Below are 26,166 nucleotides of genomic sequence, written 5' to 3'. Positions count from 1 at the left end.
GATCTTAATGCCAGCATTAAGACAGAAGCAGTGCAGAGCTAATAAAAAAAATTCACTATTTACAGAGAGATGGCAACAACAAAATTTAATACCATGTCATCTGATTTACTGGTGGACTGAAAGCTCTTGGCTAAAAGCAGAGAAAATGTACCACCAACATGTTGTTTTAAAAAATAAAATTAACTGCACTTGTTAATCCATTTGCCTCTGTGAATGTCTGGCTTTCTTGCAGGTCATGCAGAGAACCCGAATTAAGTTCCCAGCACCTACGTCAGTTAGCTAATAACTGTGTTTAACTCTAGCTTTGGTGGCACCCAACACCTCTGAACTCTGCAGGTACCCACACGAGAGAACACATACCCATACAGGGTTATAAGTACATATGCATAATTTAAAATAAATCATTAAAATAATACTAAGAAATTTAGGTGAAATTTCAAGATTATATCCTTGTTTTTACTTTTTATTTTATGTATATGTGTTATGCCCCTCTGTGTGTGTGTCTCTGTCTCTCTCTCTCTCGTGAGTGTGTGTATATGTGTGTGTGTGTGCACGCGTGCCTGTACACCAGGTCTTGCACCTGTGGTGGTCAGAACAAAAGATCTCCTGGAACTGGAGTTACAGATAGTTTTGAGCCACTGTAGGTAGGTGCTGAGATCCAAACCAAGGTTTTCTGCAAAAGCAGTAAGTGCTGTTAACCACTCAACAATTTTTCCAACCCAATATTATACCCTTGTGAATCAAAACAAACCCATGCTCTAGCTAACTATATTTATGCTTATTTAGGAGTCTACACTAACATCTAATAGATGGTCCCCTTAAAGTCTAACATAGATATCGATAGACATACACAGAGCAAAATCAAGACATTAAAATAGTATAATAATTAAAAGCTAGTATATGAGATACATTTTATTATGAGGAGTTGAATATGCAGTATACATAATAAGAAAAAAACATTTTCATAAAGAAAGGAGAAGGTCAAAGGAAATAGATCAAATGGAAATCGCAGCTGGCATGCATTAGATTGAAGACCCCTCCCCGGGCCTGAGTCTCAGATTGCTTTTGACACATCTTACAAAGAAATGATTCTTCCTAAGTCCTTTATAAAAATACTTATAAAGTGCTAAAGAACCTCAGTTCCTGCCATGCTTTCAGTGACATCCACTTAAAAGCTCTACTCTTCTGTCATGTTCTCCTTCCATGCCTCCGGTCTACAATGTTGCTGCCCCCATTGGCTTTCTTCTTTTTTTTATTGATTTTTATTGAGCTATACATTTTTCTCTGCTCCCCTCCCTGCCTCTCTCCTCCCCTCTTCCAAGGTCCCCAATTTATTCAGGAGACCTTGTCTTTTTTCTACTTCCCATGTAGATTAGATCTATGTATGTTTCTCTTAGGGTCCTCATTGTTGTCTAGGTTCTCTGGGATTGTGATTTGTGGGCTAGTTTTCTTTGCTTTATATTTAAAATCTACTTATGAGTGATTACATGTGATAATTGTCTTTCTGGGTTACCTCACTCAAAATGATGTTTTCTAGCTCTATCCATTTGCCTGCAAAATTCAAGATGTCATTTTTTTCTACTGTGTAGTACTCCATTGTATAAATGTACCACATTTTCCTTATCCATTCTTCTGTCAAGGGGGCATTTAAGTTGTTCCCAGGTTCTGGGTATGACAAACAATGCTGCTATGAACATAGTTGAGCACATGACCTTGTGGCACGATTGAGCATCCTTTGGATATATACTCAAAAGTGGTATTGCTGGGTCTTGAGGAAGGTTGTTTCCTAAATTTCTGAGAAATAGTCACCCTGACATCCAAAGGGGCTGTACCAGCTTGCACTCCTACCAGCAATGCAGTAGTGTTTCCTTAACCCCACAACCTCTCCTGCATGAGCTGTCGTCAGTGTTTTTGATCTTGGCCATTCTAACAGGTGTAAGACAGAATCTCAGACTTGTTTTGATTTGCATTTCTGTGATGACTAAGGATGTTGTACATTTCCTTAAGTGTCTTTCAGTCATTTTAGATTCCTCTGTTGAGGGTTCTCTGTTTAGGTCTGTACTCCATTTTTTGGCTTTCTTGTTTTTAACTACTGCAGCAGCACTGGGGTCTTCACTCCATTTCCTGCTGCCCTTTTCACTCACTGCACCTCCACACCCATTGGCCCCAGTGTTGAAGTAGCAATGAAAATAATTTTATGGTTGGGGGTCACCAAAATATAAGGAACTGTATTAAAGGGGTCACAGTATTTAGGAAAGTTAAAAACCATTGCCTTAGCTTTCCTTTTTTACAGGTATTGTTAGCAGAGGGGTTTTCATATGTCTGTTAGGCTAAGAAAGCACCCCTTAATTCCTAGTTTATTACAAGTTTTCTGAATGAATGTATAATGCTGAGCCTACTGAGATGATAGTGTGAGTTTTGTTAATTTTCTTAAGTATATCGACACAATGCATTATACTAATCGATTTTCAGAAGTTCAAAAAATAATCTCACATTTCTTGGATAAAACAAGATGATTCTAGACAGTCAGAAGTTAGAACTCAGGGTTGCTAAAATGGTCTTGAAACTAAATAGCAAACTAAAAGTGCCACTTTCTAAATTTAAGAAAAATAATATTACCATAGAGCAAAGGTATTTAAGACAACATGGTATTGGTACAAGAAGAGAAATAGTGATCAATTGATTAGAATTGAGAAGTCAAATATAAATCCACATAGCTACAGTCAGTAAAATTTTGACAAGGATTTTAAGAACACATGAGGCACAAAGAACAGTCTTGTAGACAGATGATGTGCAGCCACTGGTTGTCTCTGAGTAGAACCTGAAGTTGGACCATTACATAATATTCTAAGTTTAATTATACGCATGTGTGAGTATGTACATGTAAGTAAAATGTCCACAAAGACCAGAGGAGATATTGAATCCTCCTGGACTTAAAGGTACAGGTGGTTGGAACCACATGATGAGGGTTCTGGGAACTAAGCTTAGGTCCCCTGAAAGAGGAGGAAGTGCTCTTAAACACTGAGCTAACTCTCTAGTTCCTTAAACGGTTAATTTTTATGGCAGAATAGTCACACATATAATATACACACATGCAGAAAGACTATACACAAAAGGAGTGTTCATGATAATATGAACTTAAAGAGATGGATTACAATAAGCAAATATCTTCTTGGCCTAAGAAAATTGTGCTAAAAATCTGTATGCATGTAAGACTTCATCTTCAATGCAACCAAAAGAATCAAAAGAACAATGGACAGGAAAGCATTCTTGAGAGAAATGCAGAGAGCTGCTCATACCAGAGCAGCTGTAGCAGTGAGTCTGTTGACACATCTAGTGCCCACGAATAAAAATGACAGTTGCCATGGGGTGTGCACATCACACAGTAAACATATTTACTAATTAATTACCTGCTTTAGACGTGACAAGCTGAAGTACAAGAGGTCTTCGGGTCACGATGCCTGAGCCTCGAGGAAGAAAGTCCCTGAAAACAAACAAGAAATCATAGATGAAGGCATAATGGGATTTTAAATTGGGCTCTACGGTAATTCTTTTAAACTCCAATCTTTTAATGTGTTCCTTCTTTGTCTCAAGAACACTAGTCCCATCTATGAAAGAGGTATTTGCGAAGTTCAAAGAGAAAACGTGTGTCAGCAGCTGATCTGTTATTGCATAATTTCCTCACTAAAAAACACCGCTCATTTACCTAGGTAGGATTAATAAAGGCTTGTCTAAGTGTCTGCATGTTGCCTGTTCATTTTCACTTTCAGAGAAACTGCATTAATTTTAAAAATGGCCTGATGCTGAAATTAATCCCAGATCTTCTGCAAAACCAGTATTGGCTCTGGCTTCAACATCAATATTAGTGCCATAAAATGCTGGCCATAATGAAGAGGGTGAATTAAACTATATTTTCTAAATATCCTCAAATTTTCCACCAATAAAAATACCCACAAAATGTGGTCTCAAATGGAAGCAATTATTATGTTGTAGAAATTAACACTAGCAGGAGCTGGAAAGATGAGTCAGTGGTTAGGAGCTCTAACTGCTCTTCCAGAGGACCAGAGTTCAATTCCCAGCACCTACAAGGCAGCTCACAACTGTCTGTCACTCCATTTCAATGGGACCCAACACCATGGCAAAACACCAATGCACATAAATTTAAAATAAACAAATAAGAAATTAACACTAGAAAAATATTGCGATTTAAGTTTTTCTTATTGTTCCTAGTAAGTGGGAGATTCTTTGGAGAGATCATGTTGAAAATGACATGTTAACATAGAATGCACCACACTAATAAACTCCAGCAAAGAAAGCATTGCATTAAATTACATGGACAACATCACATGTATCATTATTGATTCTACAGTGTCAAAAAATTGATAAACACTGGCAACACAGCTTTTTGTCTGTGTTGATGTTTTGTTCAATTGTTGTTATGTATTGGGTATTGAACTTGGAGCACTCTCCCACTGGGGTGTGTGTGTGTGTGTGTATCTTCTTTTCACTTTTACTTTGAGACAGGGTCCCACTAAGTTGCTCAAACTGAACTTGAGCTCACTCTGTAGCCCAGACAGGCCTTGATGTTGCCATCCTCTGGCCTCAGGCCTTGACCATATTATAGTTTTTTAGCATATTTAGAATGCCTCGTACCTATAGGAGGAATGCCACAGAATTCTATTAAAAATAAACCGACTCAATGACTCAGGCTTTCTAAAAAATGAAGTTTTAGGATCATCTAAAAGTTAGAACTCCAGATGCCCAGGCCCCAGCCTCAGTGATGCATACTCATAGTGCTCGTGGGGAAAGTCTAACCCCTGCAAGACCCTAATGCTCGCCGGGGTTTGCCCAACAACTCCACGGTCACACTGGCATATGGCAGACACAGAGGTTTCAGAAAGAGCATCAGCACAATGAATTTCAGTGCCACAATGACTTTCGAAATAGACAAAGGTCAAAGGAAGTATTCCAAAGCACAAACCATCAGAGACACTGATACTTTCAGTGGAGGGTCACAGAGACAAAAATTAAACAAATTTCTTTTTATAACTGTTATTTTGCAAGTACTAAAATGTATTTTGAAATAGTCCATCATAACGAACAATCCCTAAACTAAGATAATGACATTTTCCTTAGCCCCAAGGGCTGAGAACCATGTAGAAGTCATTATATGCTGTTGAAAGAGGAGAATGAGAGATGTTTGTGCTTGAACTTAAAAGATGTCACTTGAAATAAGTAGTAATTTTTATTCGTAAAAAATACATTAGTTAAGCATAGTGATATACATCTATAGCCAAGAAAGGCAAGGCAGGAGAGCCTTGAATTCAAGGCCAGCTAAGATGCACAGTGAGACAGCCTCAGACAAAGAAACAAAAACACAGAACAAAGCATCTATGTTCTGTGCCTACAACCAAGAGGGAAGAGGTTCATTTGTAAGTCAAAATGAATGAAGGGAAAACAAAACACCAGAGTAGAATTCTAGCTGAGAAAAAAATCTGTGTTTCTGTGAATGAAGTTTTAAGCTTTAGAGATGGCAAAGAGGAACGTAGGGTCATAAATGCCTGAATACTGCCATTTAAAAACTGAAATTTTCTCCAGTAAAAGAGGAACAGAAAGAAAGGAAGGCAAATGAAACTGGGTATGTTGACTTGACACCCTCATGCAGGAGCCTGTTTGTGCTCATGTTCGTGACTGAACATTTACAGGATATAGACTTACCAACAACTCCACTGGAAACAACTAACCTAAAGGAGAGAGCATGTAACACTCTCAACCAATAGTTTTCAGGCATCTGGCTGAAAGTAAACTAACTGATACACTAATACCTCTCTCTACCTTCCTTTTTGTCAATCAAGCCTGACGTTGCATAATGAGCAATAGTGGATTCAGACATCCAGCCTGCTTCTCCCTCACAGCCTGCCTCTGATAAATACTCTCACCAACGATGAAGACATTGAGTAACCATGTCTGGCTACCTGGAATTCTCTCCTGTTACACAGCCTATGATATATAATAAACCACTAGAGAGAAATCTCTCCCTAATAAAGAATCTAGTACCCTGAAAATGCATCTCATTCTGATGACGCAGCAAAATTAGAACCACATGCCCAGAACCTTCCTGTTGTGTGAGCTGAGGGCAGAGGGCCTCAAAGGAGAGACAGAGAACACTGATTTCAATGCCAGCTCCACCGTTGCACAGGCAAAATTCTCTTTAAGTGTGTTCAGTAATTATAACTACAAACCAGATCATATGGCTTAAATGAAATGCAGCATATGACAACCCATTACAAACCCAAGTACCGTAAAACTGCGCATCCATATTGTCATAATTATTGCTACATTATGGTCATAATGTGCTCCCCTTAATATTGTAGAATTTTCTTGCAAAATGCCATAAATCCCTATTTGTAAAATGTTAACACTTTATGAATTGAACATGAGAGAAGGGGCCACAGACCCCATTAGAACGACCCTCTTGGTGCAGAGCAGCTGCAATGGTTTGGAACACTCGGTTTGTTATCCCTGCCTCCATCCACACCAAGCCAGGCACTGATACAAACAATATTGAATAATTCATTAGTCATTGAGTGCAATCGTTTACTTGATTTTCATTTCTTCCATGTAATACACAGTTGGCTTTTTGTGTCTCGTAAGCATGTCTTATGGGGAAATAAGTTTACTGCACTAAAGTAGGGGAGCTAATGGCTGTACCTCTAGCAGTACTTTTAATTTAATGCATGTATTTTCTTTATTATAGTCTAGTATAGACATATGAAGAGATAAGAGGGACCAGAGATCCCATTTAACCACACACACCCATCGATCAAGTGCAGATCTATCCAGTCTTTGCATATGTTTTTTCACAGTAAGTTCATGCTTTTCTTATTTTCATTACTTCTAAGAAAAAGTTTAAAAAAAATTCCATCATCCCATGTAAGAAACAGAATTGTAGCATTTCTTACCAACCTTTTCAGAAATTGAGTTGCCAAGAAATATTATTTTTTTCATCAATAGGAAATGGTTGGACTTCGGAAGCCCCAAGAAGAGAGCACAGCTGTTGTCTCTGGGATGGCTACCTCCAACACAGAGAGGTAAGTGACCATTAACCAGATGGTCTGTTCAAGAAATAAATGTCTAGCAACTTTTTACAACTATACATGGAGGTACAACTCAGACTCTCCTAGAAGCTAATTCTTGTAGTTAATTCTATGATATGTAAACTTGGTCTTGAAGAACTACATACAAAGGACTAGACTAAGCACGGCCATTGCTATAGATACGCTCTGCACAGAGTGCAGATCAACACAGAGCAAATTGCATCTACTCTGCTTACATGACAAAATTTTAGAGTGGAAACATGACATAGGAGGCACTCCACAGTTTAATTCAAAGGCCTAGGAAAGCAGTGTAGAATAGACCATTAAGTAACTGTAAATATTAAAGGTCAGGAGACAGAAAAAGAAGTAGACCTCAGAAGTGTTCATATGATTGTGTGTGCTTGTTTCCATGGAAGCAACAGAAACCAAGAGGGTGACTTTTAAGTTACCAGATATACATTCCAGAAAGAGAGAGAGAGAGAGAGAGAGAGAGAGAGAGAGAGAGAGCTGAAATGGAAATGAATATTAGGAAAACAGACACTGGCCAGTCTCAGTCATTCAAGATGGTAGTGAGAGTTGGGTCCAAGACACTAATGACAGAAAGGAAGAAAAACTAAATTTCAGAATTTAATGGCTGCTTTAATGTGGAATATAGGATTGTGGAAAAGTTATGATAAATATCACAGTGGTCTACTAATCAAGACACAAAATTCAGGAAGAGAAAGTATTACCATGTACTACTATTAGCACCTCTTTCTCTTTCCCCCTCTCTCTCTCAAGCTCTTGCTCAATATCATATTATATATCATATTGTATATAATATTATATAGTATATTATTATTATATTAATCTATATTTTTAAAGCACACAACATGAGAGACACAACACACACATCTGTAACTCTAGTGCTTGGGAGGCCAAGGATGGAGAATCATGGATTCAAGGTCAGCTTGAAATGTGTAGGGTGCAGTGAGACCCTGACTCAAAATTAATAGATAATAATAATAATAATAATAGTCACACTACTTAAATTTCTCTACTGATATGTCTTGAATCAATATCACTACAATTCAACTCATTATCACGCAACATGTTTTTCATTCTTCACTCCTGGTTATAAGCAACATCATCTACATCCATATATGTCCAAGCAGTATTTGAAAGCTAGACTCCATTGGCCTCTGTCACCTGCTCCAAATTGGTCACCAAGTCCTGCTGTTATATCTTTTTAGCATCTTTTCAATCATATTTTCTCCTTTACTTTAATCATTACAGGTAACCAACAAGTAGGCTATAATAATACCACAGATAATTTCTCTGAATCCAATTGAACACTATCCAAGCCATCCGTGATATCACTTATAGTGATAAGTCCCATATCATCTTTTTTAGATTTTCAGTTATGACTTGACTTTCCATTTTCTTTTAAATGAAAGCCAAATCTTAGTATTATCACATATGAAATATTTTATCTCTTAACACTTCTCTAAATACATCTCAGGTATAGGGCTCCTTGTGTTTCATCTAACCTTCTATGTTGACTAAACTTGAGCTCTCTGCTCTGTGTAGGGTCTGTCTTCTTTCCTTAGGCCCTTCCTTGGCTCCAAAGCCAAGCTCTCTGCCAACAAGCACTGTTCAGTTCATAGCTTTGTCCCATCAGCCACATGTGTTCCTCCAGGTCTCAATTCAATGCCCAAGTATTTAATTAAATGTGTTTAATACTTTCTATCTCCTCTTCTGGGAAGACTCCTGGTTGCTTCTTAGAGTCTTAGCACACAGGGGAAGTAGTCTTGAATTTACTTCTTCAACTGGAAAACACCTAATTATACAAATGAAAGAACAGCAGAAGATCTTGCAATTTATCCAAAATTGGCTGAAATCATTTAATTTGTTATTTTAATATGCAATTTTAAAATAAAAAAGTATCACCAAAGTACAAAATACGGAACATAGCATTGACCCATATTACTCTCTGTATGAAGACTTGGAATGGATTAGAAGAAAATAGGGTTGTTGTTTTTTTATCCAAGAAATATCATACTTCTAAAAGTGAGTCCTTAAAAAAAAAAACACCTCTTTTAAAATGATTCCTTCAAGTATAATTGTCTGTCTTCTGCAACAATCCCTACGAGGCCAAAATCTCAAACACTTCACAAAAAGGTGAAGCAGGTAGGAGACAGGAACTGAGGAAAGCAGAGGAGAGAGAGACAGAGAGAGAAGCAAACCCAAGCCGGTGAGAACTAAATATTGCCTGCTCTGACCCGATGAGCACCAAGATCCTGAACCTAATTCTGCCTCTGAACACAATGTGCGGTGGAAACGCTTCTGCATTTGCGCGCCTGAATCCCGGAGCCTTGGCAGCCACTACAGTGCCACTTCAGCTCTAGCAAGTAACAACGCCAAGAGCCACAGACTTTTTTTTTTTTTTTGAAAATTTCCACTGCAGTTTCCATCCCCCACATACACTGTTGGCCACATTAAGGATGTTAGCACTTATTTATTTGTAAAAGATCACAGGCTGTTGATGCCAGTCACTCTATAAAGTACCCATTACCAACATCACTTCATTTGGGAAACAGGAGAAAACAACTACAGGAAGAATGCTAACTTTCTCTATCCAAAAACCAATATCCATCCACAAAACTCAAAATTGCTAAGCAATACATTTTCATCAACTCAATAATCGTGAGTTGATAGTTCCCCCTGAAGCATTTAGAATGTAAAATTTCTGTATCCAAAATCTAGGAACTAAATGAAGACAGTCCTCAGTTTACAAATACTATGCCTTACCTACCAGAGGACACACATTCAAAGAAAGATTTATTTACAAATTTTTATGATGTAGGAAGTCCTGTACGATGTGAATATGTGCTTCTCTCATTGATTGATGAATAAAGCTGTTTCAGCCAATAGCCAGGCGGAATAGAGCCAGGCAGGAAACCCAAACAAAGATACAGAAAGAAAGAAGGAGAAGATGCTCTGTTAGCCGTTGAAGGGGGAACATGGCAGGGCATCACCAGTAAGTCACGGTCATGTGGCCATACACAGATAAGTAGAAATGGGTTAATTTAACTGTGAGAGCTAATAAGTAGTATGCCTAAGCTATTAGCCAAGCAATTACAATTAATAGTAAGCCTCTTAGTGGTTATACTATGGATGGTTGTGGTGACTGGCAAGCGGAGAGAAACTGATCCAGGCAAGATGGAGCAAAGTCTCCATTTGCAGTTCTAGCATCAGATTAGCGAGTCTTAGTACAAAGTAGAAATGCACCACTTCTTTCCCAAATCTCACACCATTCCTTACTCTGTTCAGCTAATGTGAAGATAAACAGCATGAGAGAGCACGAAGTAGGCTGCTAGTTGCCTACCCAATGCCCATTTTTCCTTTCTTATTAACACAACCCAAATTTCACTGGGGAGGGCAACATGCCTAACTCTGATAAGTACTTTGGCCAGGATCCCCCAGACTGCCTTGTGAACGCGGTGCCCCTCCCTGTGTTCTGCCTAGGAAGATGTCTTTGGAGATTGCTGAGTGGCATCCGATGGTTCCTATAACAGAGCTTGATTCGCCCAAACATACACTTTCTTTTTCTCTTCTTTCTTCTTCCTGTCAGTTATCTGTGATTCCAGAGCCGCAGCAATCAGATCCACCAGGCAAGATGACCCTGCAGATGGAAACCTCATAACCACAACAGCAGAGAAAACCCGTCAGAAAGAGCCTGGGGTGGTGATCACATTACAAGTCAATGGACTCGACCTGACTCTTCCTGGGAAGCAGAGAGAAGGAGAGATGCTTTGCTTGAGGCTACTGTTAGCAATGTGCTTTTTATCGCAGCCTCCTTATGAGAACATTATTTGATTTTCCCCCATCGAAAATTTCCCTTTTAAAATCCGATATCATAGATTTAGGTATATCAGCAGATTTGATGTACACATTTGTTGCTTAAACTTAAACAGAAGATTCCTTCAAAAACCAATTTTACCTCCTTGGAGGACATACCAGGCCTATTAATAACATTTGATAGCCCAGCACATAAGAGAACTCAGAATATTCAGTATGCAGTCTTTTAAGCCATGTTTTTCTTCAGACTTTCCAAAGGAGAAGAACACAGAGAGAATTTCCTTCCCAAGAAAAGATGGACAGGACCAAGTGAGACCCTGACCTGGCCTATCCAACAGGCAGATGACAGATTTCTGTTGCTCTTTTCCCATGAGGCTGCACTGGGTCTCAAACCTTTCTATTTCTAAACAGTAAAGGCTAGGAAAGGCCCACCTGGAACAGACCAAACCAGACAATGAAAAGACAGAGTACAAGGACTTTTTTTTTGTTTTTTTGTTTGTTTGTTTGTTTGGTTTTTATTTTTGTTTTTTGTTTTTCGAGACAGGGTTTCTCTGTGGTTTTGGAGCCTGTCCTGGAACTAGCTCTTGTAGACCAGGCTGGTCTCGAACTCACAGAGATCCACCTGCCTCTGCCTCCCAAGTGCTGGGATTAAAGGTATACGTCACCACCGCCCGGCAGTACAAGGACTTTTTAAAAAAATATTGATAAATTTTATTGATTCTTTGGAAATTTGATATCACACACCCCGATACCATTCATTTCCCAGTCCCTCTATATCAACCCTTCACTCCTGCAATACCCCCAGAAAAGAAAATTTAAAAATTAAAAATATTAGTTTAAACAACCACTTTGCTCCTCCTTCCTTCCTGCCTCTCCATCGTTTCTTCATTTGTCCTGTTGGCATTGGGAGCTACGGTGTGTCACAACATAGACCCTTTCCTCCGCTCAGCTTTACCTGCCACTCTGCACTGCAATGAGTTGTTGGTCTGCTCCAAAGCCTCTGGCTTTGGTTCACCATCAATACTGGATCCTCACTGGAACTCCTCTCAGGTGTTCTACTGTGTCCCGAGTCAGGGAGATCCCGTGCCTATGGTTCCACAGGACCAGTCCCTTCGCATGCTCCAGCAAGTCGTAGATGGGGTGGATGTTGGAGTAGGCCAACTCAAAGCATGGATGTGGGCTCTAATATTTATTTCCTTACTTTAAAAGCATTTACCTTATATGTTAGCTTTTCCTTCATAATCCTTTACCATTTACTGGTATTTTAAGGAAGGAAAGAGTAAAAGGGGGAAATCACTCAATACTAATTGCTGATATGTGTGTGTGTGTGCACAAAGAGGTAACTGTAAGAATTTTGTTATTTTTTATTATAAATTGTTCATAAAACTATGTTCCAAATGAAAATTTATGGAAACTATTACTAAATCTTCAAATTCTAAAGTGTATTAATGGCAGCCGATAGAACTTATAAGAATAAAAAGAGGTCAATAAATTTCTTCTGACTAGCTAATAAATAAGTTTAAGGACTAAAACTCAGACCCATGCAGATTCCAAGTTGGCATGGCAGCTCACCCGTACTTCCAGCCTTGGAAGACAGAGAGAGACTCTCTGGAGCAAGCTGGCTGGAGAGACTGGCCAAATTGGTGAGCTTGTTTTGACTGAGAGAACCTGCTCCAGGGGATTAAGCCAAAGAATGATTGAGGAAGATTTTTTTTTTTTTTTTTTTTTTTTTGGTTTTTCGAGACAGGGTTTCTCTGTGGTTTTGGAGCCTGTCCTGGAACTAGCTCTGTAGACCAGGCTGGTCTCGAACTCACAGAGATCCGCCTGCCTCTGCCTCCCAAGTGCTGGGATTAAAGGCGTGCGCCACCACCGCCCGGCGAGGAAGATTTTTTTATACCAGCCTAGGGCCCCCAAATTCAGAAACAATCATATGTACATTGAAAGTAGCAAGCAAAAGCACCTTGGCCTATGTACTGCCATTTTGGCTTCAGACGCCATTTTAACTGTAAGATGAAATAAAGTTTAGGTTCCCAAGCCACTGGGGAGCTGAGAAGTTTCCAATGGCTGACAAACCTCCTCCCTGAACCATAGAAATAATCATTAAACATCTTTAGTCCTCTAGAAACCTGGCAGTTCTTAACAACAGATAGAACAAAGGAATCTGATTGCTTGCACTGAAAGGCTTGCATTGTATGTTGGTTGACAAAGACAGAAAACACAAGGAAAGTGTTTTAACTTCTGATTGGTGGAAACTTGACTGTAATTTCGCAAAAAAAAAAAAATGTTTGTGATTTTTGTGCTTATAAGCCCCACTTCTGGCCCTGCTCCGGGCTGTCAGGAGAAACACGGCTCCTTATCCTACATCCCTGACAGATGGGTGATCACTTATGTGGTGATTTAATAAAATCTTTGGAACCCATAAGTGCCATCTCTCCCCTACCTCATGGTGCATAATGGGCTAGGTATAACAACATGCACATGGACACAAACATAGGTGAGTACTCACACATATATGAGGTAGGTACACTCACACATATATGAGGTAGGTACACACATGCAGACACATGCATACACATAGAGAGAGCAAGAGAGAAGGAGGACAAGGAGGAGGAGAAGAAGAAATAATAAAAGCTCATGTTGAATACATCTGAAACAATACCTGGTATCAAACATGTCCGTATCTGTAGCTAAGTAAATGCATCGGCTCACTAAGAGAGCTAAGCGCAAACTGAATAGTCCCGTGATACTGAGGTGATGTTTGCCAATAAATGAGTTTAACCAAGTTTTTCTAACTGAGTTACAAAGATAATATTTGGTTTTCCCAGCACTCTGCATATTAGAAATTGTAGAGGGCACTGAAGTACTTATAGTAACACATAGCGCACAGCAGGAGGTCAGAAAATATTACCTCTGTTTTTTTTTTTTTTTTTTTCTGATTTTCCAAGACAGGGTTTCTCTTTGTAGCCCTGGCTGTCCTGTAACTCACTCTATAGATCAAGCTGGCTTCAGACTTAGAGATCTGTTTGCTTCTGCCTCCCGAGTGCTGGGATTAGAGGTGTGCGCCCACTGCCTGAGGAAAATATTAACTCTTATCACAACCTTCAATTACTGCTGGTTTTTTTTTTTTTTTCAGAAGCATGGTAAGTTATCTTGATATTTTTTTACAAATTGTTTGGTCATATTCTTAAAATGGGTATCTCTCCATATCAACAAACGGTGACAGTCTATGGCTAGCAGTAGGCATTTGGTTTATGGATAAGTTGCATCCAGTTCCTTACACTATGTGTAAACTGTGAGTTGCCTGAGAGAAAAATCAATCAAAATGATACCACAACCATTCACATTTCCTCCTGCATCCTGGGGAGTCACTAACTATCTAAAGATGAGGCTCCTGAGAACGCTCTAGATTGTTCTGTTACCTTACACAGGAAAAGGTTAATTCAGAACATGGAATGATCTCGAAAACCAGCAAAAGACTCAGCACACATTCCAACCACAGTGTGCTCAATGCAAACACAGAATGAACCGAACAACCCCCCTGGCATCCAGAGTATTCCACACACATGTGGCAACTGTTATTTCTAGCCACTTAACAGCGCCATTGCAAAGAGCTCAAATTCTTAGAAAAGAAAAGAGCCCCATTCCCATGAGGAGAGGCATTTATTAGCCCTTAATGGCCCTCTTTCATTGCCTTTCCACTGACGCATCTCTAATTGTTCCAATTATAATTTCAAGTAAAATAAAACCCATAATGGTAAAAGTGTGTAGATCAATGTGTGCATTGTGACGAGGTCTGTCGCCGCATGCACCACACACAAGGGCATGGCATCGCAGATCTGGACAGGCAATATCACAGTGGAGAGGGAGGAGGTGGTGTGGGAAGGCACAGGGCAAGAAGTCAGCTTGGGTGCCAGCTGTGAGCTCACCACACCCTTTAATCTGTAAGAGACCCAGTTCGGATATCTCTAAACCGTGAGGACAGCAGGGATATATTCTCATGCCCCCGTTAATTCTAACAGTCTTTCAGCCTCTGAGACTAACTGCACTTTCTAAGCAACCTTGTGGTTTCCGACTACTGACTTTGTATTTTCTGTGCTCAGAAAATTAATTTTTTAAAAAAGTTTAGCTGTGTATCTATGCAGGGGAATGAATTGAGGTTAAATTACTTCAAAATCATGAAGCACAAATTATTTTTTTTTAAATATTTATTTATTTATTTATTATGTATACACTATTCTGTCTGTGTGTATGCCTGAAGGCCAGAAGAGGGCACCAGACCTCTTTACAGATGGTTGTGAGCCACCATGTGGTTGCTGGGAATTGAACTCAGGACCTTTGGAAGAGCAGGCAATGCTCTTAACCACTGAGCCATCTCTCCAGCCCCCACAAATTATTTTTTTAACCTCTGAATGTTTTCCTCCACGGTTAGGATTTAGGATGTCAGGAGGAAAATAAACACCAATTGACTGAAAATTAAAACTCCTGAAATTTGGTAGAAAAGAAAAAAGAAACCTTTTGACTAAGTATATGGGATGAAAATTCCTTATTCAAGAATTCTAATACTAAAATCAGTAGTCCTCCTTTACACAGATGATAAATGGACCGAAAGAAATCAGAGAAACATCACCCTTCACAATAACCACAAATAGCATAAATTGTCTCAGAGTAACTCTAACCAAACGACTTGTATGACAAGAACTTTAAATCTTTGAAGAAAGAAATTGAAGAAGACACCAGAAAATGAAAAGATCTTCTACGCTCTTGGGTAGGTAGAATTAACATAGTAAAAATGGCAATCTTACCAAAAGCAATTTACAGATTCAATGCAATGCCCCTCAAAATCCCAGTAAAATTCTTCACAGACATCGAAAGAACAGTACTCAACTTCATATGGAAAAGCAAAAAACCCAGGATAGCCAAAAACAATCCTGTACAATAAAGGAACTTCTGGAGGCATCACAATTCCTGACTTCAAACTCTACTACAGAGCTACAGTACTGAAAACAGCCTGGTATTGGCATAAAAACAGACAGGTGGACCAATGGAACTGAATCGAAGACCCAGATATTAATCCACACACCTTCAAACACCTGATGTTTGACAAAGAAGCAAAAAATATTAAATGGTAAAAAAGAAAGCATATTTAACAAATGGTGCTGGCATAATTGGATATCAACATGTAGAATAATGCAAATAGATCCATATCTATCTCCATGCACAAAACTCAAGTCCAAATGTATCAAAGACCTCAACATAAAGCTAGCTATGCTGAACCTCATAGAAGAGAAAGTGGGAAGTATACTTGAACTCATTGGCACAGGAGAACACTTCCTAAATATAACCCCAGCAGCACAGACACTGAGAGAAACAATTAATAAATGGGACCTCCTGAAACTGAAAAGCTTCTTTCTGTAAAGCAAAGGACGTGGTCAATAAGGCAAAACGACAACCTACAGAATGGAAAAAATCTTCACCAACCCCATATCAGACAGAGGTCTGATCTCCAAAATATACAAAGAACTCAAGAAATTGGTCATCAAAAGAACAAACAATCCAATTTTAAAAAAAAAATGGAGTACAGACCTAAATAGAGAACTTTCAATAGAGGAATCTAAAATGGCTGAAAGACACTTAAGGAAATGTTCAACATCCTTAGTCATCAGAGAAATGCAAATCGAAACAACTCTGAGATTGCATCTTATACCTGTAAGAATGGCCAAGATCAAAAACCCTGATGGCAACTTATGCTGGAGAGGTTGTGGGAAAAAGGGAACACTTCTGCATTGCTGGTAGGAATTCAAGCTGGTACAACCCCTTTGGATATCAATATGGCGATTTCTCAGAAAATTAGGAAACAACCTTCTTCAAGACCCAGTAATACTACTTTTGTGTATATACCCAAAGGATGCTCAATTGTACCACAAGGTCATGTGCTCAACTATGTTCATAGCAGCATTGTTTGTCATACCCAGAACCTGGAAACAACCTAAATGCCCCTCAACCAAAGAATGCATAAGGAAAATGTAGTACATTTTCACAATGGAGTACTACACAGCAGAAAAAATGATATCCTGAAATCTGCAGGCAAATAGATGGAGCTAGAAAACATCGTATTGAGTAAGGTAACCCAGACCCAGAAAGACAAATATCACATGTACTCACTCATAAGTGGCTTTTAGACATAAAGCAAAGAAAACTAGCCCACAAATCAATGTCCCAGAGAACCTAGAAAACAATGAGAACACTAAGAGAGACATACATGGATCTAATCTACACGGAAAGTAGAAAAAAAGAAAAAAAAACAAGATCTCCTGAGTAAATTGGGAGCATGGGGACCATGGGAGAGGGGAGGGGAGAGGAAAGGAAGAGAGTGGAGAAAAATGTATAGTTCAATAAAATCAATTTTTAAAAAGGGAAAAAAGAGAAAAAAGAATTTTAATACTAACAAATAAGATCAACAAAATGTCAGAATGTTAAATTAGTTACCTATCTATGCAATTTAATCACCTTTGTTATGATGAATGCAAGCCTATGACTCTCACTCACCAGATGCCACGTGCCAGTGCCTTAGAAAGCACACACAAATTCCCACTCCTTTCTCTCCAGGGCTTGTTTTCAAGAAGCTAATGCATCAGATTCATATCTTATCTTTGAGCTCACAGTATTTGAAGCACAATCACCTATGTATTTTAAGATTGGGGTTGTGAGGAGTAAATCAATTATGAAACCAATTTTTGTGGATCATGACCAACATATTTTTATAATGCAAAGGGAAGGAGCAGAATGCAACCAGAAATACATAGGCATGCTATGTATGTCGTAAAACTTTGGTCTCCATTTTATATCCCAGCCCATGATGTGGGGGGGGGGGGGGCACAATGGATACAAAGGGGATATAAAGAGCTAAATGGGGTAGGGATTGGAAGACAGGGTAGAGACAGGAATACAAGAAGGGGCAACAACCACTTAAGACCTTTTGAAAAAGTCCTGTGGAAATCTATGGTCCCGGAAAATGCATATTCGTAATAAGGATTTAAAAAAAAATTTGGAAACCTTCAGTCCTTCCACTTGTGTATGAAAATATATTGTGGCATCTTACATCTATCCTAACTTTGTATTTCATCATAAAGAAGTTATCCCTGAAGAAAGGGATAGAGAATTTTTTAGAGATTTAAAGCGTTTTATTAAAGCTTAAAAGTCCTAAATTTTTGCACCTTAAGTCCTACAGGAGCTAAGGTTTCAAGAGTGGTTCAAGGTAAGCGCTGATGAAAACATAAGACTTGAGTGACGACTAGGAGGACCGACATTAGCACGCAGATCCTGGGGGGCGGGGCGAGGACCGACATTAGCACGCAGATCCTGGGGGGCGGGGCGAGGACCGACATTAGCACGCAGATCCTGGGGGGCGGGGCGAGGAACGACATTAGCAAGCAGATCCTGGGGGCGGGGCGAGGACCAGTATTAGCATGCAGATGGGGGGCGTGTCCCAGGCATGCAGGAAAGGATGAAAACAAACTGGAGAGTTGTCCACCTGCTAAAAAATTCCATTACTGCAAAATGTGGAAGATTTTAATGCATTTCACTTTGGGAGAAAAAAAGCAAATAAGGATTGTATTAGATTCTTCATGTTAAAATATATTATTAGTGAGAATTTTTTGCTAAAGTCACTTAACAGTCTGGTTCGCCCTGGTCATAATACGAAATGTAGTGGGACCCAAAGGACAGCCTTTGCAAGAGGCTGGGGGGCTTTGTGATGAGTCCAGGTTATTTAAAGGATTATTTAATAAGGAAGAAATTTAAATGTGATTTTAAACAAAGGGTGACCGAACTACGATTATAAATATCTTAGGAACATTTGATGAGCATTTCTTCAGCATGTCTTTAACACTAGAGGTAGCGGACGAGGTTAACTACTCCAGCAAGAGTTCCTTCTCGTAAAAGAACGTGGTCAGGCGCGTCAGTCCTTCACATCCTGAGACCCTACTCCCCCTATAATGGTTTGGGCTTCTTAGCACTAAACACTCCGCCATCCCAGCGGTCGGCTGCATTTTCAGTCACGAGACCACAATACTACTCTACACGCGTGCGACCCCTCACCATCTACTTATCTCCAAGTTCACAGCCCAGTCTATCTAGGCTTTTGGCTCTATGATTAAGATAAATAAGTAGGTTTTTTTTTTTATCTCTCCAAGTTGAATCTACTCAGTACCTCCCTTGCCACTGCGGGCGGGAGGAGGACAATTTTCTGACATAGCATTAGATTAAAAGGTCCTCTTCCCGATTTTTGAAAACTTTTCCCTAAATCCAAGATCGCATTGAGGAAATGATAAATAAATTGACTGTTTTCTTCCACACCACAGATGATCTTAGCTCTCTCAAGACACGGCTCCATGGTGTTTCCTAATGCAGCCCTCGAAAACGTAAGTTCCTTCTCTTTAAGGTACGGGATTTAATGCAGTGCACACAGCCAGCCTGATTTAATCAAAGCAGACCTTTCTGTACTTGGCCAATTAAGAAGTGAGAATTATTTTTAGACTCTCTGTCACTGCTTATACGAAAGAAGGACATGAATTTTGAATGATTAGTAAGCATTTTCCAGGTTGTCTGGTAAGGCTGAGAACATTCTGAAATGAATGTCTAAAGACTTGGGAGGTATGAAAGACACACAGACACGTGCATTATCAAGTATAGGTGCATCTGTAAGAATGTATGGATATGTATGTATATAAGGTTATACACTGCCCCACTAGAGTTAAGATGTAAGAAATACCACATCATTTCATTTTGCAATTTTAATTCAATTTATCCTTTAGGCCAAGATTCAGTCTTGTGAGTAAAAAGTCTAGGATTAGATTCTTTGACTCTTATGATTAGAACCTCAAAGGTGTTACAATGAAGAAAAAGAAGCAAATCTTGTCTGGGGCAGTCCCCACATGGGATGTTCTTGTCTATATCCTAAGGCTCAGTGAGAGGTGACTTAGTTCCGCTGATAACATCCTCTGTTTACCTTCTCTGGCAAGTCGGCTATGAGGATCTTCCCCAGACAAGCAGCTCCCCTTAAGACTCACAGAGTCATTACCACTTCAGAACCCTCTAGGCACCTGTCCAAGAGAGCTCCAGCTTTAATTACCCTCCCCCACCCCAAACACACTCGCAAAGGCTGTGCTGGAACAAAAGGACATCGTGTTAGATGAAATAAGCCAGGCACAGAAAGACAAACACTGCATACTCTCACTCCAGCGTTCCCTGTCCAAGCTGGAAGTAAAATAATAACTGAAGTCTTTGATCAGTTAAAAAAAAAATACCCTCTTCTTTTCAGCAAAGATTATCACTCCTGAACACATTTCTGTAGCATCAACAACACTGCAGGCTGTTACTTTGATTTGGAGCCATTGTCTGGAGTTCAGACTCTGGTTTGTAAAGGACAAAGCATTTCTCAAGGCAGGAATTCGGGCCTCGAAAGGTTTCAAAGCTAATCCTGCAACAGTTACCATCACTTACCTTCATTTCACAGAAGTTTAACTCTATTCAGTGGCAATTACCAAACAATCACTAAAAGACTCATCCTTTCTCAACAGTGAAGGAAGCTCAGTGGGCCTGTGTATCTGATTTTAAACAACTTCTGCTACAGATTGCCTTTTACAGTGTAGACACTGAAAGGAAATGATACCATGCTTTAGAATAAAAATGATGAGTATTTGCTACTCCAAGGTTAGTACTGTTTTGCTTTGCAGTATCAAAGTATAGTCTGGAGTTTAGGGTTTATTATTTTAAATCTATTAGTTTATTAATTGATTTATTATTGACTTATATTTATTATCGATTAATCTATTGCTGGATTTATTACTAAAACTCTGACTATGTATAAAGCTCCTTACCATCCTGTAGGACAGTACTGACTAATAATACACTATGGAAATGTAAGCTTCAAGGGATGTCTAGGAAGCTGGGCATCCTCCTCATCTGTAAATGGGTTTATAGCACCTGTTATTCATCATAGTTCTCTATCTGCCAACAATTTATATTAGAAGCACCAGGACTCAGGCATCCTGCAAACAAATGAGAAAAGGCAGCTTGCAGCCAGTATTTCCTTGTTAGCCTCGCTTTAATGTAGTATGCCAAGTACTTAAGCATTCCTTGGTAGAATCTTCACTCGACATACCAGTTACTGAATGGCAATAAAACATAGGGATGTCACTCATGGCTGTTAAAATGGGGCCTGATAATCCTATACAAATTATGGGATATTGCCTTATTATGAATAATACTTTCATTGCTATTCCCTTTGGAGGCATTTCACAACCTGTCTGCCTCTTCTTCTGTTGGCTTTATTTGGGGTACCACTTCTCTCAGGCATCAGCATGCCTGCCCTTACTCATACTTTTCTTCCTCACCCCCAGTCATCAGCTTCTCTCTGATGATGGGTATAGATGGCCTCTAAGAATTATTTAGAAGTGACTAGACTCTGGCAAGTAGCCTAAATTTCTCTCTTGAAGAGCATCAGTTGCGAGGACTCTGCCATGCTGTCTCAGTTGCTCTGTGTATATGTCATTCCCTTTCTGCCTCTTAGGGCTGTCTTCTTGGATTATAAGGAAATATCGCATATGTAAAAACAATTTCCATGACAGAATGCATAATGTTCCAACTGTTTAAATTACAGAAAGTTTGACTTTCTTGGTTGTAGCTAGGTAAAATATGATTGCAATAATGCCAACTCCCTGTGGACTCTAGACATTTCAAATTATTTATGACACACATATATTATCAGTATTAGTTCTCTGGGCTCTAAAGGTGTTGGGTATGATTCTTACTACTTCCCTGTCAAAGGTAGTGAAAGATTGGGAGGAGTCAAGGAACTCATTCTCCACCACAGCTAATTACAGAGCTCTGGCTAGAGCCTGATGTCCTGATCTCCAGTCCCTACCTTTTTCTAAGAAAGAAACGCCTTCCACAGAAGTGCCTCCCACTTCTTTCCCAGCGATCTCTACTCTCAGAAAAAAAGCATTCCCTCATTGTCTTAAGGGAGATATACCAGGGCTTATCCCCCATCTCTGACACTGAGGGTGATCCTTTTCCATTGGGAGAAAGTATCTGTATCGATCATTAATTACACTAGAGAGAAGAAGGCTGGGGTGGGAGGGACCCTACACTTTTACTTGGAAAAAAATGTCAGGGCTCAGAACCAAGCCCTTGGTTCACACTGTAGTGTTCACAGAGATGTAGCCCCATTAGAGCACAGTCTACAGACTGTTGTGTTTAGAGCTAGTGCATTTCTCAGAGGTCTTTGAGAGACCTCAGTTCATCTGTGCTCAAAACCCAAGGCCCCAACACCAATTCTCTGGCACTACCTACAGCCAGCTGTTTGCAAACTCTGCCTCTCTTCCCCATTTCCAATCTTTTCTCTTCAGTGGTTTTTATTTATTTATTTTTTAATGTCCCAGCTTTCCAACTTTGGAGAATAATCAGCTGATATGGATTCTCCTCTGTATGCTGTGAATTCATAAAAGTTAATAAAGATGCTGCTTTGGCCTAGAGCAGGGCAGAATATAGCCAGGCTGGAACAGTTATATATAAGGAGAGTAGGCGAAGTTAGAGAGAAGCCATGTAGCCACTACAGGACAGATGCTAGACACTGGCCAGAACCTTACCTGTAGGCCACAACCACGTGGAGATACACAGATTAATAAAAATGGGTTCGTTTAACATATAAGAGCTAGCCAGTAAGAAGTGTAAGCTAATAGGCCAAGCAGTGTTGTAATAATACAGTTTCTGTGTGGTTATTTCAGATCTGGGCGGCTGGGAAATGAACGAGCAGCCTCCGCCTACAACCAACTTAACCAAGGCACCATCTCTCCATCCTCGTTGCACCAGCTCCACCTTCCTGAGCTCTAAGCCTCCAAACCCCTAAGCTGCCATCGCCAAAATCACTAATGATCCCATTAAAAAATTTTAATTTTAAAAAACCTTGGAGTTATCTCACTTCCTTAAACAATATGTGAAGTCACTGGCCTCTCTTTCTTCCCTTCTCCTTTCCTGGCACTTTTCCTATGGTCTTTTTTCTCCTTCAGTTTGTCCTCAATTGTCTCTTTCTTCCTTCTAGAACTTTCTGTCAGCCATTTGCCTGTTCCCTCTCATTCACTCCTTGACCACAGTTACTATTCACAAATCTGTAGCCCAACTTCCCAGACTCCTGCATATTATATCACCACTTTATGTTTTGCTTTCTGATGCAGAGATGAAACACACTAGCTAAAAGCAACTTGGGGGTACCGAGGATTTCTTTCAGCTTGCAGTTTCCAGTCCACTGATGAGGGAAGTCAGTGCAGGAAGTCAGTTCTTGAGACAGGAACCTGGAGGCAGGAACTAAAGCAGAGACCATGGAGGAATGCTGCTTACTGGCTGACTTCAGGAAACTTACAAAACTCTTTTTCTGTACAATCCTGAACTTGCCTGGGGATGGCTCCTCCAGCATCAATTAAAGAAAATATTCTACAGACTTGCCCATTGGGCCAATCTGCTGGAGGCAGTTACTCAGCTGTGGTTCCCAGTCCAGCACACACTGCATCACAGGCATCCACACTCCAGAGCTCGACACAGTCTTCCTGCTCTGAATCTATTCCTCTGTGCTTGCCTGCTGTGATTGTGAATGGCACCCCTGACCACTCAGCCTTGATCTTCCTCCCAGTGCCAACCCTTCCAACTGAAGCCTCCTAATGTATCTATTGCCACTTCCTCCCCATTTGCACCCCCTCCCTTTGCTAACTGCTGAGCTCCTCACAGCTCCTGCACCTCCCATCTCCTTGTGTCCCTGCCTTTGCACACACAGCCGCCTTTGCATGCAAAGTCAACTACTATATCAAGTTCTTCCCCACTAGCTTTCTTTTCTTTTGAGACAGCTACAGCCTCTGACCCCACAAGAACATTTCTTATCCAACTAAGATGGTCTACAATGTCCCAATGCTGTGCACACACATTGTTATAGAAATCTTTGCTATAAATTTCTTGTTTATTTCCCAACCAGACTTTCATCTCCCAGGAAACAGAAGTCACATGTCCTTCATCCTAGGTTTTCCAAATCCTAATAAGCTTCCTTCTGCATCATAGTCTCCGTTAATGTTTGTTATTGTTGTTTGTTTTGTTTTGTTTTGATGAATGAGCAAACCAAGCCCCAATAGCATCCATTGTCCACACTGTGGTGCTCCCTGCCATCTGACACATTGTTTATCACTTCACTCAAATATTGTTGCACTTAGGAAAGCTGCCCTGATTCCATCCTCACTCTCATTTTTTATCCCCCCCCCCCCCGACAATTAACCTGATCGCAAAGTAGTCAAGGAAATGCAAGTGCTTGCTCTCCTGCTACTGTTGTGCTGAGAAAGGGGGAAAGTCTCTCTCATCCCCCTGGGAGCCAGCACTGTCCTCACCTATGACTCTTTAGGAAGGTGCATGCCCATTCGGAAGAAAGGAAAAGCAGCACACAGCAGAAACCTCCCTTCCATTCAAACAGGGCTGCAGCCCACAATAGAGCTTTCAAAAGGCCACACAGATCCCTGTGTGGTGTTGCTCATGAGCCATCACATGGCAGCACTATGGAAAATGCCACTGTACCAGGCAGGGCAAAACAGCAGTGAAGCCCATCTGCCTGCTGTTTTCCTGCTGATTCTACGCTGTTACACGGCTCCTGCTTTCAGCTGGGCAAGGAAAAAGACTGCGGCACAGCTAGCCATGCCCCCCCGAGGAAATGCTGGGACCTTTGCTGGGGAGCACAGTGCTCCAAAGGTGGCCGTGCTCTGCCAGCGCCCATTAGCTTCAAATACCACTCACGTCATCCCTTTCTCCTCAAGAGACAAAAGCATGGCCCCCTGCCCAATTAGAACCAAAATGAAATTGCTATTGGAAGCAAAATAGATAGACAGCCGAAAGGAGAGTCCTGTCACTCAAAACAAGGTTAATCAATCACGAAGAAAGAAGAACATAAATAATTTTCAAGAAAATGCTTACAATGAAGGGAAAAGGAAAGTTAACAAACCCAATGTGATGTCACAATAGACAGGTAGATGATAATGGATTAGAGATATGAATATACACATAGCCATATACAAACACACAAGCACATACATACACACAAACTTTTAAACCATATACTATTACACTCTAACATAACAGAACATCAAAATGTTAAAGGTGGTTAAATCTCAAGTGGTTGGATTACAGATGACTTGCTTTTCCTTGTATTTTATGCACTGTTTTCTAAATGTTCTTTTAAAGTCATATGTTTTTAAGAATACTAGTTTTTAAGTGAATCAGTAGTCTCCTGATGAGATCCTCAGTCTGTAGGTCTTCATCAGTATATTTCATTTTTGTTTATAGCCTGATGGCTCAGAATAATTTCTACTTGAGTCTTACTGATGCTTATGAGAGGGTCTATAAGGGTCTTGGAACAGAAGATCAGTAGTGTGACATCTTCAGATATTGAATTTAAGTTTCCAGAAACCAGGTGCAAGATGAAAACAAGAATGAGGAGTATCTGAAGTTTTTTTTCCTATTAAGCAGTCATCTAAAGCAAAGTCAGAAAATCAAGAAAAATGCTAATATCAGTCAATCAGAGTGAAAATCATATTTATATTCTCTTTGTCTATAAAATATAGAAAGCCAGATTGCTAACATTAAATGAAATTCTTATCAGAAGCAACATAATTTCCAGATATTTCTCATATGCCACAGACCCATGGCCTGACCTATGCAGATGCTGGAAGGGTGAGCCCTCTTCTACCTAAGTCCTGAAAATGTTACAGACAATAAATGATAATTTCAATGGAAAAAGATTCCAGAGAAATCTAAATATTCATCTGAAAGAAAAATGAACCTACAAGCTTTACTATATCATTTGGTAAACAAAAAAAAAAAACCAATTTGAACTTTTGATTAATTTTTTTTTTCTGATTAGTTTACTTGATTTCACCAGCCAATAAGAACAGAAACAATATTCAACACCCAGATATGAACAGGAACAAATCAAGAAAAGAACCATGATGGGTAAAACTCACTACCAAATGACTTAAGGAAGCTCAATGTTACTGACATACACTGAATTTTATATCTTCTCGTGAATGAATGGAATGATTTGTAAAATTTTATGTTTGTTTGCTTTTAGTTCATTTAGCAAATGTCTTAGTCAGGGTTTCTATTGCTGTGGTATGGTAAAACACCATGATCAAAGGCAACTTAG

At 39.7% G+C, this 26,166-nt stretch overlaps 1 protein-coding gene across 5 annotated transcripts in view; it reads right to left on the bottom strand.

The window, feature by feature from the left end:
• Positions 1–26,166, bottom strand: part of Dnm3 (dynamin 3) — a 462,700-nt gene that overhangs the window by 381,372 nt on the left and 55,162 nt on the right. For all 5 annotated transcript variants that reach the window (XM_057769381.1, XM_057769378.1, XM_057769379.1 and 2 more), the window contains exon 2: positions 3,411–3,484. In XM_057769381.1, the coding sequence (XP_057625364.1) occupies positions 3,411–3,484 (74 nt within the window). The remainder of the gene's footprint in view (positions 1–3,410; positions 3,485–26,166) is intronic.

This window comes from Chionomys nivalis, chromosome 5 (genome assembly GCF_950005125.1).
Source record: "Chionomys nivalis chromosome 5, mChiNiv1.1, whole genome shotgun sequence".
Taxonomy (NCBI): domain Eukaryota; kingdom Metazoa; phylum Chordata; class Mammalia; order Rodentia; family Cricetidae; genus Chionomys; species Chionomys nivalis.
The sequence above is the reverse complement of the archived record's forward strand: the minus strand, read 5'-3'. Positions and strand labels throughout refer to the sequence as shown.